Here is an 18361-nt window from a genome sequence, read left to right as displayed (position 1 = left end):
CGTTGGCCGAAAATTCCCGGCCAATAATCGATGCGTGTGTACGAGGCATTAGACCCCGCACCCTGGGGAATCTTGGGCTCACGTTCCTGTCCATCTGCAGCAGTCAGCTACTGGGTTCACTACCTTGCGGTGCACCCCCTGCCTCCAACAGGGTGCAGTCGTCACCTGGCCACAGGTGACCTGACAAACCTGTCCTGATGGGAGGAGAAAGAGGTATATCACAGTTCATAAGGATTCCTTCCAAAGCTCGATTCATGGGTGTTAGGCCTGCCAGAGACCCCAACCGCTCCTCCGGTTTCCTGACCAGTAGTCTGGTTATCCCGGTAACAGGTGGAGGAGCGGATAGGGTCCTGCAGCCGAAATATCGGGACCACAAAATGAAAATGCAACCAGCAAACTTAAGGAACAACTAATAAGAAAATGACTCACGGTTAGGAGTAGGTCAGGAGCCAGACCCCAAGGAAGCGAAGTCCAGAAGAGTAGTCTAGATCAAGCCAAGTTCAATAGCCAGAGCCGGTAAGTCCAAAGGGGTGAACCGAAGAATGAGGTCAAGAGCGAGCCGAGGTCGATAGCCAGACTCAGTACAGTCCAAGGGGGAGATCCAAAGAGAGGTCAAGGTAAGCCAGGGTCAGCAACGAGAACAGACCATACACAGCAGACAAACAGGAAGCAAAACCTATACTAAGGCACTAGCAGGAAGTAGAAGAGGGTTTATATAGGTCAGGGGACGAGGTAACTGACTACAGCTGGCCACTGGGTGGAGCAAGAGTCTCATACCAAAAGGTAGGAGATAGTGAGAATCAAGCCCAGAATAGGAATCACCCAGTGGCTCAGCCAGCAGGGAAACGATCCAGAACCTACCAGACTACAAGATCAATTCCCAGCCAAGGCATGACAATGGGGATAAGCATGAAAAATAAAAAATAATATCATGATGTAGTAGGTTCAATATTTAATTGCAAAACAGACAGGGGAGGTGCACCCATGATGGAAAACATAGACCTATAGTGATCTGCTCCTTCACCCCGCATGCAATCCCGCATCCAGATATTACTTGGTAAAGCGCCTTTTCCTCTCCAATGGTATCTCAACCCAAAGGTTCCCATTTAGAAAGGCAGGTTACCACATATCCACAGATTAAACAAAATGACCAATCCCATTCACAAAGCCAGGATGATTTCACACTTATTCCTCTCCAAAAGTCCACAGATCAGTGCATGGTAAAAAAAAGATAACATTTACTGTAGTCACATTGCATATACAACAAAAAAACAAAGTGTAGCCACTCACATCAAAAGCAGCGATCGCGGCGACGTGACGTCACGTGAGTAGCTCCGCCCAACGCGTTTCCAGCCAATGCTCGTCCTCATGGGCCTCTGAGGAGGAGCATTGGCTGGAAACGCTTTTGTGAATGAGGACATTTTATTCCAAAGACTAAGGATTTTATTTGGACTATTTTTGATCCCATAACTTTGGGCTATTTTATTAGTATTTATTAGCGCTGCAATTTTGAATTTTTTTTTTTTGTGAGAGGCGTGTGTACCTTTCATTGCTAGCAGCTGGTTTATTGTACTTGCGCTGATCTTTTATTGATTTTTCCAGTTGTTTATGGTTGAGCTCCTGTTTACCTGGTTGGCTATGATAAACCTTGGGAATTTGTTTTACGATTTTTCCCACCCCTCATGTTTAACCGGTTGCCGCCCGCCCGCCGCAGAAATACTGCTGCAGGCATTCTCTCCTGTGCGGAACGCCGTAGGTATATGCCGGTCGCGTACCTGCAGCTAGGAGGTTAACGCACGCCGCCGACGGCGCTCTCCCGCCCCCACTTAGCGGGGACTCCGATGCACGGAGCAGGTGGCTCCGATTGCCGCCTGGCATCTACGATCTTTCCCCGCTGAGAGAGAAGGACGGGCAGCTGTTGTAAACACATCTGACCGTTCCTCTCTCTGGAATGATCACAGAGCCCCTGTGATCCTTCTATATAGGACCACAGGTCTCTATGGTCATTTCATAAACCCAACCCCCTCACAGTTAGAATCACTCCCCTAGGTACACATTTAACCCTTTGATCACCCACTGGGTTAACCCCTTCCCTGCCAGTGTCATTATCACAGTAACAGTGCATATTTTTAGCACTGATTACTGTAGTAATGTCACTGGTACCCCCAAAAATGTCAGTTAGGGGTCCGATCTGTCCGCCACAATGTCGCAGTCCCGCTAAAAATTGCAGATCGCCACCATTACTAGTAAAAAAAAAAAAAAAACAAACATTAAAAGGTGACATAAATCTTTTCCGTAGTTAGTAGACACGATAACTTTTGAGCAAACCAATCAAAATATGCTTATTGCGATTTTTTTTTTTTTACCAAAAATATGTAGCAGAAAACAAATGGTCCTAAAATGTTAAATAAGATAAACTGCAATATATTACATTTGTGTTCTTGAGTTTAGTAGAGTGTTGTGCCATGTTTTGGGATTCCTTAGACCCCTTAGTCAGGCTGTATATAGTTGTATAATCCTGACAAAGGGATTGGAAAAATACTGAAATCTTGTGTCTTTATGAACTTAAATTAGCCAGTAAATGGTATTATCACATACTCAAAATTTTGTACATTCTTCAGTTTTAGTTCTACTACATTTAATTTTTTAATTTTTTTTAACACATTGTATTCAATTTATTTTACTACATTTTATTTTTTTTCTTCTTTTAACACATTGTATTTTATTTATTTTACTACATTTTTTTTTCTTCTTTTAACTCATTGTATTTTATTTATTTTACTACATTTTATTTTTCTCTTCTTTTACACATAGTATTTTATTTATTTTACTACATTTTATTTTTTTCTTCTTTTAACACATTGTATTTTATTTTACTACATTTTTTTTCTTTTTTTAACTCATTGTATTTTATTTATTTTACTACATTTTATTTTTTTTCTTCTTTTAAACACATTGTATTTTATTTATTTTACTACATTTTAGTTTTTTTCTTCTTTTATCGCATTGTATTTTTTTTTTTTTTTTACTACATTTTATTTTTTTCTTGTTTTAACACATTGTATTTTATTTATTTTGTTACATTTAATTTTTTTCTTCTTTTAACACATTGTATTTTATTTTACTACATTTTATTTTTTTTCTTCTTTTAACACATTGTATTTTATTTATTTTAATACATTTATTTTCTTCTTTTTTATCAGGTCCCTCCCCATACACATAGTGAAATAATGATACGGTTACTGAAGACAGATCCAGAAGTTGTAGATTACTTATTGCGGCGTAAATCCTCAAACCCTCAGTAAGTGGCAATATACTGGGTATATGAGATAAATGTATATAAAAAAATATAAAAAGTTATTCTGTAGGAATAAGATTCTTAAGTACATATCCACGTTTTTGTATCTCTCCATCAAGATTCAAGATAAAATAATTTTGATTTATTGGGAGACATGGTTTAATGAGTTTGGTGTGGAGGAACTTGTGTCCTGCTCAGAAGCCATGACCTCATTCCTACTTTTGGAAGGACCTTTGGGGGAATCATGTACTTAATCTTAATCTTACTGAACACCATTGACATCAGGTCTTCCTATCCAACATCAGTACCTGACCTCAAACCTACTGAAGGCCTTTGGGATCAGGTCTTCGAATCCAACATCAGTACCTGAACTCAACCCTACTGAACACCTTTGGGATCAGGTCTTTTTTTCCAACATCAGAACGTGACCTCAACTGTACTGAATGCCTATGGAGTCATGTCTTCTTATCCAACATCAGTACCTGACCTCAACCCTACTGAATGCCTTAGGATCAGGTATTTTTAGCCAACATCAGTACCTGAACTCAACCCTACTGATCACCTTTAGGATCAGGTCTTCTTATCCAACATAAGTATCTGTCCTTAACTGTACTGAACGCCTTTGGGGTCAGGTTCTCTTATCCAACATCAGTACCTGACCTCAACCCTAGTAAACGCCTTGGGATCTGGTCTTCTCATCCAACCTCAGTACCCGACGTTAACCCTACTAAACACCTTTGGGATCAGGCCTTCCAATGTACCCCTACTCATTCACATGGAGAGGGGGGGAACTAGCGTCGGAAGAAGACATCACCGGAGGGAGAAGAACCGGCAGAGGAAGAAGACAGCGGAGGGAGAAGACATCACCGGAGGGAGAAGAACCAGCAGAGGAAGAAGACAGCGGAGGGAGAAGACATCACCGGAGGGAGAAGAACCAGCAGAGGAATAAGACAGCGGAGGGAGAAGAACCGGAGTACCAGAGGAAGACAGCTGAGGTAGACGAACCACAGGGAGAAGACCGGAGAGAGAAGACATACCCGGAGAGTAATGAAGAATCTGTGTACTGTTTTTATTTATTTTTGATACTTTTTGGGGTGAATAAGTAGGGGTACAATGTACCCCTACTCATTCAAATGTAAAGGGCGGGATTTGGGGGCCCCCTTGTTAAAGGGGGCTTCTAGATTCCCATAAGCCCCCTGCCCGCAGACCCCCACAATCACCGCCCAGGGTTGTCGGGAAGAGGCTCTTGTCCCCATCAACAAGAGGGCAAGGTGTTTTTGGGTGGGGGCGCAGAGCCCCCCCTGCCCCAAAGCACCCTCCCATGCTGATGGCATGTGGCCTAGTATGGTCCAGGAGAGAAGGGGGCACTCGCTCGCCCACCCCCTTTCCTGACCTGCCGGGCTGCATGCTCAGATAAGGGTCTGGTATGGATTTTGAAGGAACCCCACGCCCTTTTTTTTATTTTGGCATGAGGGTTCCCCTTAAAATCCATACCAGACCAAACGGTCTGGTATGGTCTTGGGGGGGGTGGCCCACGACATTTTTTTTTTATAATTAAGTTCTGGCCTAGGGTTTCCCTTCTTTAAGATCCATACCAGACCCAAAGGACCTGGTATGGAATTGGGGGGGACCCCACCTTGTTTTTTTATTTTATTTTTTTTATTTTGGCGTGGGGTTCCTCTTCAAGATCCTCAGAGCATGCCAAAGTCAGATCATTTAAGATGATGAGCCTTCTGTGATCTGACTTTAATGAGATTGAATTGTCTGAAGTCGAACCAAAGTAGTGCGGGAACCTTTTTCAAAGTCGGACCAGTTAAGACGGCTCTCATAGGAAACTATTGATTTATACACGTCATGCGACATGCGCTCCCGAAGTGGGAGCGAATGTTGCACCAGTGTGAACTAGGCCTAAGTAACTCTCAAAAAATACATTGACTGGAAGTTTAGGATCCACTTTCAATCAAAGAAAATACAGTATTGTAAAAACTTTTGAACATCTAAAGAAAAGTGTAAAACGTAAAACGTTGCCAAATTAATTTCATTTATTGATCCACTGATATTACACCTGCAGGATGCTGGATGAGGAGGAGGAAGAGGAGGAGGAGGAGGATGTGACAGAACATGAAAGCCAGCACTCCATAGTTCACTTCTCACCGACTGGCCACACCAAGATTGAAACAATTGTGAAGATACAGAAAACCAAAGGAAGAACGGGTGAGAATTTGAAAGAAACATTTTAGGTTGCTTTGATATACACAGGTGTGGCTGCTGTCATTCCCTCCACGCACCTCTCCTGTACATACTGCCCACTGTCATACCCACTTCACTTCTCTCCTGTACATACTGCCCACTGTCATACCCACTTCACTTCTCTCCTGTACATACTGCCCACTGTCATACCCACTTCACTTCTCTCCTGTACATACTGCCCACTGTCATACCCATTTCAGTCCTCTCCTATACATACTGCCCACTGTCATACCCTCCACACTCCTCTCCTGTACATACTGCCCACTGTCATACCCACTTCACTTCTCTCCTGTACAAACTGCCCACTGTCATACCCACTTCACTTCTCTCCTGTACAAACTGCCCATTGTCATACCCACTTCACTCCTCTCCTGTACATACTACCCACTGTCATACCCTTCACACTCCTCTCCTGTACATATTGCCCACTGTCATCCCCTCCACACTCCTCCCCTGTACATACTGCCCACTGTCATACCCTCCTCACTCCTCTCCTGTACATACTGCCCACTGTCATACCCACTTCACTCCTCTCCTGTACATACTGCCCACTGTCATACCCATTTCAGTCCTCTTCTATACATACTGCCCACTGTCATACCCTCCACACTCCTCTCCTGTACATACTGCCCACTGTCATACCCACTTCACTTCTCTCCTGTACAAACTGCCCACTGTCAAACCCACTTCACCTCTCTCCTGTACATACTGCCCACTGTCATACCAATCACACTCCTCTCCTGTACATATTGCCCACTGTCATACCCTTGACACTTCTCTCCTGTACATATTGCCCACTGTCATATTCTCCGCAATCCTGTCCTGCACATATTGCCCGCCCATTTCACTCCTGTCCTGTACATACCACCCCCTGTCATACCCTCCACACTCCTCCTGTACATATTGCCCACTGTCATACTCTCCCCAATCCTGTCCTGCACAAATTGCCCGCTGTCATACCCATTTCACTCCTGTCCTGTACATACTGCCCACTGTCATACCCACTTTACTCCACTCCTGTACATACTGCCCGCTGTCATACCCATTTCACTCCTCTACTGCACATACTGCCCACTGTCATACCCATTTGACTCCTCTCCTGTACATATTGCCCGCTGTCATACCGTTTTCACTCCTCTCCTGTACATATTGCCCGCTGTCATAACCTCCACACTCCTCTCCTGTACATATTGCCCGCTGTCATACCCATTTCACTCCTCTACTGCACATACTGCCCACTGTCATACCTACTTCACTCCTCTCCTGTACATACTGCCCACTGTCATACCCACTTTACTCCTCTCCTGTACATACTACCCAATGTCATACCCATTTCACTCCTCTCCTGTACATACTGCACACTGTCATACCCATTTCACTCCTTTACTGCACATATTGCCCACTGTCATACCCACTTCACTCCTGTCCTGTACATACTGCCTACTGTTATACCTTCCACACTCCTCTCCTGTACATACTGCCCACTGTCATTCCCATTTTACTCCTTTCCTATACATATTGCCCACGGTCATACTCGCCACACTCCTGTCCTGTACATATTGCCTGTTGTCATACCCACTTTACTCCTATCCTGTACATACTTCCCACTGTCATACCCTCCACACTCCTCTCCTACATATACTGCCAGATGTCATACCCTCTTCGGTCCTCTCCAACATACACCGCCGGCTGTCGTACCTTTCGCACTTCTCTTCCATATATACTGCCCACTGTCATACCCTCCACATTCCGTTTCCAATCATTTTTATTGACGTTTAGACAAACAAGGTATAAATTTGTACAAGTGACTAACACACAATGGTGTAATATGAAATAACAAAACCATCTCAATGTTATCATACCACATCCAAGCGATATTAAAGTGGCAGTCCTCAACCAACTGTGCCATGGGGGGTAGAATAATGGCCACCGATCACTTCAACGCACCTTCATAAGCGTACCTTATATGATAAAAAATTACATTTAGTTAAAAAAAAAAAAGCAAAAAATGAAAGTTCTACCCAAGCACCTAAATCTTCCCCCCAAAAAATGTTGCGCGTTCCCCCCACCCCCACATTAATGCATGTGTCGGGGGCACCTATGCACAAAAATGTTGATTGCATTACATGTTACATATCGCAGCACACTCCAGAGTGAGATCCATAATTCTAGGCCCATTGTTCATGGTTAAGTCTAAACCAATGTCCTGTAGGGGCTTTTAAAGCGTTGCCTATAGAAAATATAGGGTACTGAAGTTTTGCGCCATTTCATGGACACACGCAGTTTAAATTCTTTACATGTTGGGTATCTTCTTACTCAGCGCAACCTCGTCTTTTATATTTTACCAAAAAATTTGTCAATATATTGCACTGTGCTAATATTATGTACCATAAAAATTTGGGCTACCATTATATTATTCTCCAGAGTGTCTGCTTTTGGAAAATATATAATGTTTGGGGGTTTTAGCTAATCTTTAGGCCTAAAATGATTTTTTAAACATGTATGCAAAAAAATACTAAGATGGCTCTGGCAGTAAAAAGGGTTAAAAGCCCAAACCTGCGCAAATTAAAATATTGGGATAGAATGAATCAGGTTCAGAGTTTAGGACCCCCAAACTGGTAGGTTGCTTTGACAATGTAAAAGGACATACAGAAATGTTGGGGGGTTCCTTCTTGATCCAAGAGAGTAGATAGATTGATGGATAAATGATGTTTTGGATGTTCTCTGTTTTTTTTTCTTCTTATCCAATTAATATATCTATACTTCATTTATTAATTTATGTTTCCATCCTGGTTTCCTCACAGGGGCTCGGGAGAATTCGCTGCGGTTAACGAGGCGCCGGATGTCTCGTTCACAAGAGAATCTCACGGAGTTGCCCACTGTCACACCTCAAAAAGGCCCATTGCCCCGATTCTTGCACCCCTCTTTCATGATTCAGTCTTTCCAACTAAATAAATGATATTTATGTCATGATCATCTTATTATCATAAGAGACTGCTCCCCCACAGCAAAGGCATGCTCAGCCATCCATGCTCCATCGTCGCCTTCCCCTTGCACGAGTCCAATATGGGTGAGTATGGCATAGTAAGAATGGCGTTGGAGCCTATCCAGGTGGATGATATCACTGCCTCTTCCCACATGACACTGTTTGGCCCTGATAACTGGCTGCTTAGGCTTGGGCAGCATGGAGGAGGTCACAAGCCCCCTTCATACCCAGAGGCCCATTGCCTTAGAGCAGGGATCTCCAAACTATGGCCCTCCAGCTGTTGTGGAATTACGTGTCCCAGGAGGTTATGATTAAGAGATTTGGTTCGTGAAACATGTTAACCTTGCTGCTACAGTACTGTTGTATCGGGGTCTAGCGATGTTATGCGTCAATTTTTACAAATTAAAGCATTTATACTTCTGAAGATTGGAGTGCGGTCACCTCTTTTGCACATACTTTGACAGTCTTTCAGTTCACAGACTGGATCAGTACCAGATCTTCAGTACAGCTATCGTATTACCTGGAGCGGTGTTGCAGCCTCTCTTTGTCTTACATGAGGCTTTGTAAAAATGTGACATTCACAGGCATGATGGGAATTGTAGTTCCTGAACAACTGGAGGGCCGTAGTTTGGAGACCCCTGCCTTAGAGCAGTGGTTCTCAATTCCGGTCCTCGGGACCCACTAACAGGCCAGATTTTAAGTATTACCTTGGGGGATGCAGACTAGAATACTGCAATCACTGAGCAGCAAATGAGATCACCTGTGATGTAATTTAGTTATCTTGCAAACCTGGCCTGTTGGTGGGTCCCGAGGACCGGAGTTGAGAACCACTGCCTTAGAGCATGGGTGGGCAACCCTGGAGAGGTGGAGATCTACCTGAAAAATATGGAAGAGATCAAAAAAACACCATGGTACAGGGCAGTTTCTTTTTTCAAGACAATAACATTGCAAGACCTACATCAAAAAGTAGGGAAGGGAAGACTTGAAAAAGTAAGGGGTTACTAGAAAGTAATACAAAGTTTGGAGGTCAGTAGTAAGAAACGCAGAGTGCATGGGTCAGGAGTAGCTAGCACAGAGGTCAGTAATATGTAATGCAGAGTGCAGGGGTCAGGAGCGATGCAACTCAGAAGTCAGGCGTAAGTAACGCAGACTACAGGGGTTAGCAGTATGTGACAGAGGGTGCAGGGGTCAGGAGTAGATAATGCTGAGTTCATAGGTCAGGAGTAAGTAACGCAGACTACAGGGGTTAGCAGTATGTGACAGAGGGTGCAGGAGTCAAGAGTAGATAATGCTGAGTTCATAGGTCAGGAGTAAGTAACTCAGAGTACAGGGGTTAGCAGTATAAGACAGAGGGTGCAGGGGTCAGACTCAGGAGTAGATAATGCTGAGTTCATAGGTCTGAAGTAACGCAGAGTACAGGGGTTAATAGTATGTGACAGAAGGTGCAGGGGTCAGGAGTAGATAATGCGGAGTTCATAGTTCATGAGTAAGTAATGCAGACTAGTACAGGGGTTAGCAATATGTGACAGAGGCTGCAGGGGTCAGGAGTAGATAATGCTGAGTTCATAGGTCAGGAGTAACACAGAATAAAGGGGTTAGCAGTATGTGACAGAAGGTGCAGGGGTCAGGAGTAGATAATGCTGAGTTCATAGGTCCGGAGTAAGTTACGCAAAGTACAGGGGTTGGTAATGCAGTCAGTAGTATGTAACGCAGAATGCAGGGGGCAGGCAAAACTAATGCAGAGATCAGTAGTATGTAACATAGAGTGTAGAGGTCAGGAGTAAGTAATGCAGAAGTCAGTAGTATGTCATGAAAATGCAGGGATGATGAGTAACTAATAGGGGTCATTAGAAGGTAACAGAGTGTAGAGGTCAGGAGTAACACAGAGGTCAGTAGTATGTACCGTAGAAGGCAGAGGTCAGGAGTGTGTAACGCAGAGGTCATTAGTATGTACTTCAAAATGCAGGGGTCAGGAGTAAGTAACGCAGTGGCCATTAGTATGTACTTCAGAGTGCATGGGTTAGGAGTAAGTAACGCAGAGGCCATTAGTATGTACTTCAGAGTGAATGGGTCAGAGTGCATGGGTTAGGAGTAAGTTACGCAGAGGCCATTAGTATGTACTTCAGAGTGCATGGGTCAGAGTGCATGGGTCAGGAGTAAGTAACGCAGAGGCCATTAGTATGTACTTCAGAGCGCAGGGGTCAGAGTAAGTAACAAAGACGTTTCTAATATGTGACACAGAGTGCAAGGATCAGGAGTATTGCAGAGTTAAAAGGTCAGCAGTACTTACTGCATTAGGGGGTCAGAAGTAAGTAACATACAGTGCAGAGGTCAGAAGTAACTAATGCACATCTTCCCCCAACAACCAAAAAATACCCCCTTAAAGTACAAACATCTACCCCCCTCCCTCTTTAAAATTTGCTTACCAGACCTCAGATGTAGCAGCTCCCAGCAGAATAGGGGAAGTCCTCCCAGGTCTCCCCTTGGCTGTTTCATATAACACATCAGAGCCAGGGAGGGTCCTAGGACTTCCCCCAGCGATACATTCACATTGCCTGATCTCTGATCTGAGATCTAGGAGGCAGCATGGCAGGGTTAGGAGGTAGCTGCTGCATGGTGGGTTGATGATAGGTTGACGATTTCCATCTTGGAGCAACAGAGCAAGGGCTCTGATGGATTTGGAATGGGGCAAGGGAGCATGGATGAAGTATACATTGCTGTGGATGGAGCTATCAGCAGACACTGACACTTCTCTATAAACAGACAGTGCCTCTTAAAGTGTAACTGTTTTTTGTACAGTTTTTTTTTTTTTTTTTTTAAAGTCCATGGTGGTGCAAAACCTAGAATGTAAAAACCCGTAAGTGTACCAAAAACGTGCATGTGACCATACCTGCCGAAGGAGTAGGACCTCTACCCTGATCCCCCGGGGACAAGGACAAAGGGTTTACATGGTCTGCCTAGCCAGAAGGTCTGGCAGACCCCGTTCTTCTAGGCCAGCCGAAGCTGACCCCAATTACCTGGTCGAGGGGCTCTCCCAAAGAGAGACCCCCCATAGGCAGGGGAGAAAGGAACCTGAGGGCCACACATCCTCCCCTTAGACGTCAGGGCAAGCCCGAGGACTCACACCCTTCATCCGTGTTTTTTTGTACAGTTAATCTTTAATTACTCCTTCCTCACCTGTCCGACAGTACATCACTGGAATCCTGTAACAATGCTGCCCCTCCTTAGATACAGTACACTGAGTGAGCGTTGTCACTCTAGGACAGGAAGCCTGTTAATGGCAGGATCACCAGGTGAAAATAAAGAAAAGCATTACATAAAGCAGCTGAGTCCATGCAATATATTCTCATTTATAATATTCTTTTGTTGCATTTTGTATGAATTTATAAATAAAATTGGAATCTGTATTAAAATGAACACATTTTTTAAAATGTACTCTTCCTCTGATTCACTATTTACATACAGTATTTATAAGGTTGTTCTTTTTGGGGTGGGGAGAGTGCTTTTTACCGACACCCAAAGCATCTCTCCATATCAACCTGAATTCACAATTAGAAAGGCGTCCAAATGAATAAATTATGGGATACAAGCATATTTTCCAAAGGGAATTACATTTTTAAAATGTTGCATTTTTTCGGGTGTCATGATACACTATCTGGTCAAAAGTTTTTAATTGTCCATCTCATGTACACTTTATAGCGAAAAGTATGTGGGTCCCTAATGTGGGTCTGCCCTGCTGAACACCCTACCATTGGTATGAATTGGAAGCCCTGATCTCAACCCTACTTTTGGGAAGACCTTTGAGATCAAGTACCTAATTTCAACCCTACTGAATGCCTTTGGGATCGGGTCTTCCTATCTAAAATCAGTACCTGAACTCAACCCTACTGAACACCCTTGGCACTGGGTTTTCTCATCTAAAATCAGGACGTGACCTCAACCCTACTGAACGCCTTTGGGATCAGGTCTTTTTATCCAACATCAGTACCTGACCTCAACCCTACTGAACACCTTTGGGATCAGGTCTTTTTATCCAACATCAGTACCTGACCTCAACCCTACTGAACACCTTTGGGATCAGGTCTCTTCATCCAACATCAGTACCTGACGTCAACCCTACTGAACATCCTTGGAGTGAATTGGAAGACCATTCCAAATGATGGAGTTCAGGTTTTTCAAGTGAAGGGTACTGTTTATACTATAAAATACAAAGACATCAAAGAATACGAAGACATCGTCTAAAATCAGTACCTGAACTCAACCCTACTGAACACCCTTGGCATCGGGTCTTCTCATCTAAAATCAGGACATGACCTCAACCCTACTGAACGCCTTTGGGATCAGGTCTCTTCATCCAACATCAGTACCTGACCTCAACCCTACTGAACATCCTTAGAATGAATTGGAAGACCATTCCAAATGATGGAGTTCAGGTTTTTCAAGTGAAGGGCACTGTTTATACTATAGAATACAAAGACATCAAAGAATACAAAGACATCATCTAAAATCAGTACCTGAACTCAACCCTACTGAAAACCCTTGGCATCGGGTCTTCTCATCTAAAATCAGGACGTGACCTCTACCCTACTGAATGCCTTTGGGATCAGGTCTTCTTATTCAACATCAGTACCTGACCTCAACCCTACTGAACACCCTTGGAATGAATTGGAAGATCATTCCAAACGATGGAGTTCAGGTTTTTCAAGTGAAAGGCACTGTTTACACTATAGCATACAAAGACATTTTAGACAATTGTGCTAATCTAACCTTGAAGGAACAATTAGGATAAGGCTCTTTTCAAGAGTTTGGTGTGGAGGAACCCAAGAGGCATATACAGAGCCTTAAACTAAACCCTACTGAACACCATTGGGATCAGGTCTTCCCATTCAACATCAGTACCTGAACTCAACCCTACTTAGCACCTTTGGGATCAGTTAAGAGAATGTCCTTTGAAGAGTTTTATAAGGAAGAACTCAAGAGTCCTATACAGAGCCCTAAACTCAACCCTGCTGAATACCTTTGGGATCCGGTCTCTTCATCCAACTTCAGTACCTGACCTCAACCCTACTGAACATTCTTGGAATGAATTGGAAGACCATTCCAAATGATGGAGTTCAGGTTTTTCAAGTGAAGGGTACACTATAGAATACAAAGACATTTTAGACAATTGTGCTAATCTAACCTTGGAGGAACAATTAGGATAAGGCTCTTTTCAAGAGTTTGGTGTGGAGGAACCAAAGAGGCCTATACAGAGCCCTAAACTCAACCCTACTTAACACCATTGGGATCAGGTCTTCCCATTCGACATCAGTACCTGAACTCCACCCTACTTAGCACCTTTGGGATCAGTTAAGAGAACGTCCTTTGAAGAGTTTTATAAGGAAGAACTCAAGAGGCCTATACAGAGCCCTAAACTCAACCCTACTGAACACCATTGGGATCAGGTCTTCCCATTCAACATCAGTACCTAAACTCAACCCTACTTAGCACCTTTGGGATCAGTTAAGAGAAGGTCCTTTTGAAGAGTTTGATAAGGAAGAACTCGAGTACTATACAGAGCCCTAAACTCAACCCTGCTGAACACCTTTGGGATTGGGTCTTCCCATTCAACATCAGTACCTAAACTCAACCCTACTTAGCACCTTTGGGATCAGTTAAGAGAAGGCCCTTTTGAAGAGTTTGATAAGGAAGAACTCAAGAGTCCTATACAGAGCCCTAAACTCAAACCTGCTGAACACCTTTGGGATCAGGTCTTTGCATTCAACATCAGTACCATGAACTCAACACTACTGAACACCTTTGGGATCAGTTAGGAGAACGTCCTTTTGAAGAGTTTTATAAGAACTCAAGAGTCCTATACAGAGCCCTGACCTCAACCCTAATGAACACCTTTGGGATGAATTGGAAGGCCGAATGTGAGCCAGGTCTTCTCATCGAACATCAGTACCTGACCTCACAAATAAGCACAGACACACTCCAAAGTATTTTAAAAAACCTTCCCAGAAGAGTGGAGGCTGTTATTTCCTTCAGCATATATTGTTGTTGGACATTCTATTCCAAAACCATGGTCATTATGTAGACTTGCCTGCCCTTTCCAGCAATAACAGGCTCAACTCTTCTAGGAAGGCATTCCTCAACATTTTAGAGTGTTTTCCCAAAACAAATAGGCACACATTCCTACAGACACACTTTAAAATCTTGTGGAAAGCCTTCCCAGAAGAATGGAGGCTGTTATATTCACAAAAACAGCATCAAGTTTGAATGAATGCCCATGGTTTTGGAATGGAATGTCCAACAAGATCATATAGGCAATATAGGCCTCCATTCTTCTAGAAAAGCTTTCTACAAGATTGTGGGGGGTATCAGTGGGAATTTGTGACCACTTGTGAAATCTGGTACTGATGTTGGGTGAAAAGACCTGGCTACTAATCGGGGTTCCAATTCATCTCAAAGGTGTTCAGTAGGGTTGAGGTCAGGGTTCTGTGTAGACCAGTGTTTTTCAACCAGGGTTCCATGAAACCCTAGAGTTCCACTTAGGGTTGCAAGGGGTTCATTGAGCAGTGAGCAATGGTGGATTGATCTCCCACCTACACTAAGGGGACAATTTTCCATTAACCACCAATGTAAGGGGGTCACCACAGCATTGATCACTAATGATAGAGGATACCTGATCTGGCTCACAATTGGCATTTCAATTAATCCCAATGGTGTGCAGTAGGGTTGAGTTCAGGTACTGATGTTGGGGGAGAAGACCTGACCCAAGAGGTGTTCAGAAGGGTTGGGGTCAGGTACTGATGTTGGATGAGAACACCTGATCCCAAAGGTGTTCAGTAGGGTTGAGGACAGGTACTGATGTTGGATCAGAAGACCTGATCCCAAGGGTATTGAGTTGGGTTGAGCTCAGGTACTGATGTTGAATGAGAAGACCTGATCCCAAAGGTATTCAGATGGGTTGAGGACAGGTACTGATGTTGGATCAGAAGACCTGATCCCAAGGGTATTCAGATGGGTTGAGGACAAGTACTGATGTTGGATGAGAAGACCTGACTCACAATTGGCATTCCAATTCTTCCCAAAGGTATTCAGTAGGGTTGAGGACAGGTACTGACGTTGGATCAGAAGACCTGATCCCAAGGGTATTCAGTAGGGTTGAGGACAGGTACTGATGATGGATCAGAAGACCTGATCCCAAGGGTATTCAGATGGGTTGAGGACAAGTACTGATGTTGGATGAGAAGACCTGACTCACAATTGGCATTCCAATTCTTCCCAAAGGTATTCAGTAGGGTTGAGGACAGGTACTGACGTTGGATCAGAAGACCTGATCCCAAGGGTATTCAGTAGGGTTGAGGACAGGTACTGATGATGGATCAGAAGACCTGATCCCAAGGGTATTCAGATGGGTTGAGGACAAGTACTGATGTTGGATGAGAAGACCTGACTCACAATTGGCATTCCAATTCTTCCCAAAGGTATTCAGTAGGGTAGAGGTCAGGACTCTGAAGGCCACTCAAGTTCCTCCACACCAAAATGGTCAAGCCATGTCTTTATGGGGCTGGCTTTGTACACAGGAGCTCAGTCGTGCTGAAACAGAAAAGGACGCTCACCAAACTTACCTCAATGTTGGTTGGAAGAGCAAAATGATCTAACAAGTCTTTGTATGCTGTAGGACTACCAGTCCCCATTACTGGAAACACCCAAACTCCATCATTTGGATAGGGGTCCACATACTTTTGGCCACCTGGCGTATGAAACATGCTACTAAGGAAGCCAATTCTGTGTTCTGTCTAACCCTAAAGCCCAACTCCAGCAGAACAGAACACAGTCAAAGTCAGCACCTAACTCTGAGGGTATTTATTTAGCCATGGCAGGGAAAGATTCAGCTTGTGAGGATAGTTTATTGTTGGTGGTAAATACGTTTTTCTTTCCTAGTGGAGGGTGTATCCTAGGGTTGCCACCTCATCCCTTTAATTCAGGACATATTCATTACACAGGTTCTGAGGCTAATAGAATGCACTTAAGGTACTAAGTGAGTTTATTATTTACCACCTTAACCGGCCACAGAACCTGTATAATTAATATGTGTCCTGGTTTAACCGCTTGCCAGCGGGGAAACCGATCCACGGGGCCAGGGGCCGCGATTTCCGCTGGGCACCCGCTATCGCTCCCTGCTGAGAGAGAAGGACGGTCAGCTATTGTAAACACAGCAGGCCGTTGTTCTCTCTGAAATGATCACAGAACGCCTGTGATCCTTCTATGTAGGATCACAGGTCTCTGTAGTCATTTCACAAGTCCCTCCCCCACACAGTTAGAAAACACCCCCTAGGCTCACACTTAACCCTTTGATCACCCATGGGTTACCCCCTTGCAGAGATGTATAGTAACTAAGTAGAACTACTTCACTACTGTACTTAAATACCGAAAGGCGGTATCTGTACTTTCCTAGAGTAGAATTTTTTTCTCCTACTTCCACTTTTACTTCACTACATTTTTTCAATGATTTCAATACTTCTACTCCGATATTTTTTTTTGTGCTGCATAGTTACTCGTTACTATTATAAAAATTACCACTGCCAGAACAGTAGATGGCAGGTTTCATGAAGCTCAAAACATGTGTATTAGGCCCAGTTCACACTGGGGCGATCCGACTTCCCGGGGCGACCTCACAGGTCGCGGCGCGCTGCTCGCACCTCGACCTCGGAGCGGCCGGCATGGACTTCATAACATTGAAGTCTATGCAGGTCGTTCCGGGTCGCACCCAAAGAAGCTCCGGACCCTTTTTCTAAGTCGGAGCGACTTGTGTCGCTCCTATTAGAACGGGTCCACAGCTTCTCTATGGAAGGCGACCTGTCAGGCGACCAGGTCGCCCCAGTGTGAACGGGGGCTTATCAGCGCATACGAAAATAAATGCTACTGTATGTATAAATAAAAGCTGCATTTGAAATAATAAAAAACAATATGATGTTCAAACTTTTGACTTCTTTCTTTAATAACTACATAATACAGTACTTGTACTTTTACTTTCAGTACTTGAGTAGCAAAATTTTAAAAAAAAACTACTTGCAATACTTAAGTACAAAAAATGTTGAATACTTTAGTACTTCTACTCAAGTCACTTTTTGATCGAGCACTTCCACTTCTACTCAAGTCACTTTTTGATCGAGCACTTGTACTTTTACTCAAGTATGGGTTTCGAATACTTTATACAACTCTGCCCCCTTGCCTGCCAGTGTCATTATTACAGTGACAGTGCATATTTTTAGCACTGATTACTGTAGTAATGTCACTGGTACCCCCAAAAGTGTCAAAGATGTCAGTCAAGGGTCCGATCTGTCCGCCGCAATGTCGCAGTCCCGCAAACAAAAAAATCGCAGATCGCTGCCATTACTCGTTAAAAAAAAAAAAAACACCAAAAATGACAAAAATCTTTCCCTTTGTTAGTAAACGCAATAACTTTTGCGCAAACCAATAAAAATACGCTTATTGTGATTTTTTTTTTACCAAACATAGGTAGCAGAAAACAAATTGGCCAAAAATTTAAAAAAATTTTGATTTTTTAATTTTTTGGGGGGGGGAATTTCATATAAAATTTTTTAAAAATATTATTTTTTCAAAATAAACGCTATTTTTTTGTTTATAGCACAAAAAGTAAAAATCGCACAGGTGATCAAATATCACCAAAAGAAAGCTCTGTTTGTGGGAAAAAAAGGGCGTAAATTTCGTTTGGGTACGGCGTCGCACGACCGCACAATTGTCAGTTAAAGTCGCACAGCGCCGAAACGCAAAAAGTGGCCTGGACGTAAGACCGCAAAATCCTCCGGTGGTAA

General features: G+C 43.5%; 1 protein-coding gene across 1 annotated transcript in view; it reads left to right on the top strand.

The window, feature by feature from the left end:
• LOC309559680 (rho GTPase-activating protein 6-like) overlaps positions 1–18361 on the top strand; it is a 189229-nt gene that overhangs the window by 77404 nt on the left and 93464 nt on the right. Inside the window, exons 10-12 of the mRNA XM_082263077.1 lie at positions 3204–3301; positions 5370–5512; positions 8353–9005. Coding sequence (XP_082119203.1) covers positions 3204–3301; positions 5370–5512; positions 8353–8507 — 396 coding nt within the window. The 3' untranslated portion in view covers positions 8508–9005. The remainder of the gene's footprint in view (positions 1–3203; positions 3302–5369; positions 5513–8352; positions 9006–18361) is intronic.

The sequence above is a fragment of the Pelophylax lessonae genome (assembly GCF_965119305.1).
Source record: "Pelophylax lessonae genome assembly, chromosome: 7".
Classification (NCBI taxonomy): domain Eukaryota; kingdom Metazoa; phylum Chordata; class Amphibia; order Anura; family Ranidae; genus Pelophylax; species Pelophylax lessonae.
This window is presented reverse-complemented; position numbering and strand designations above follow the sequence as displayed.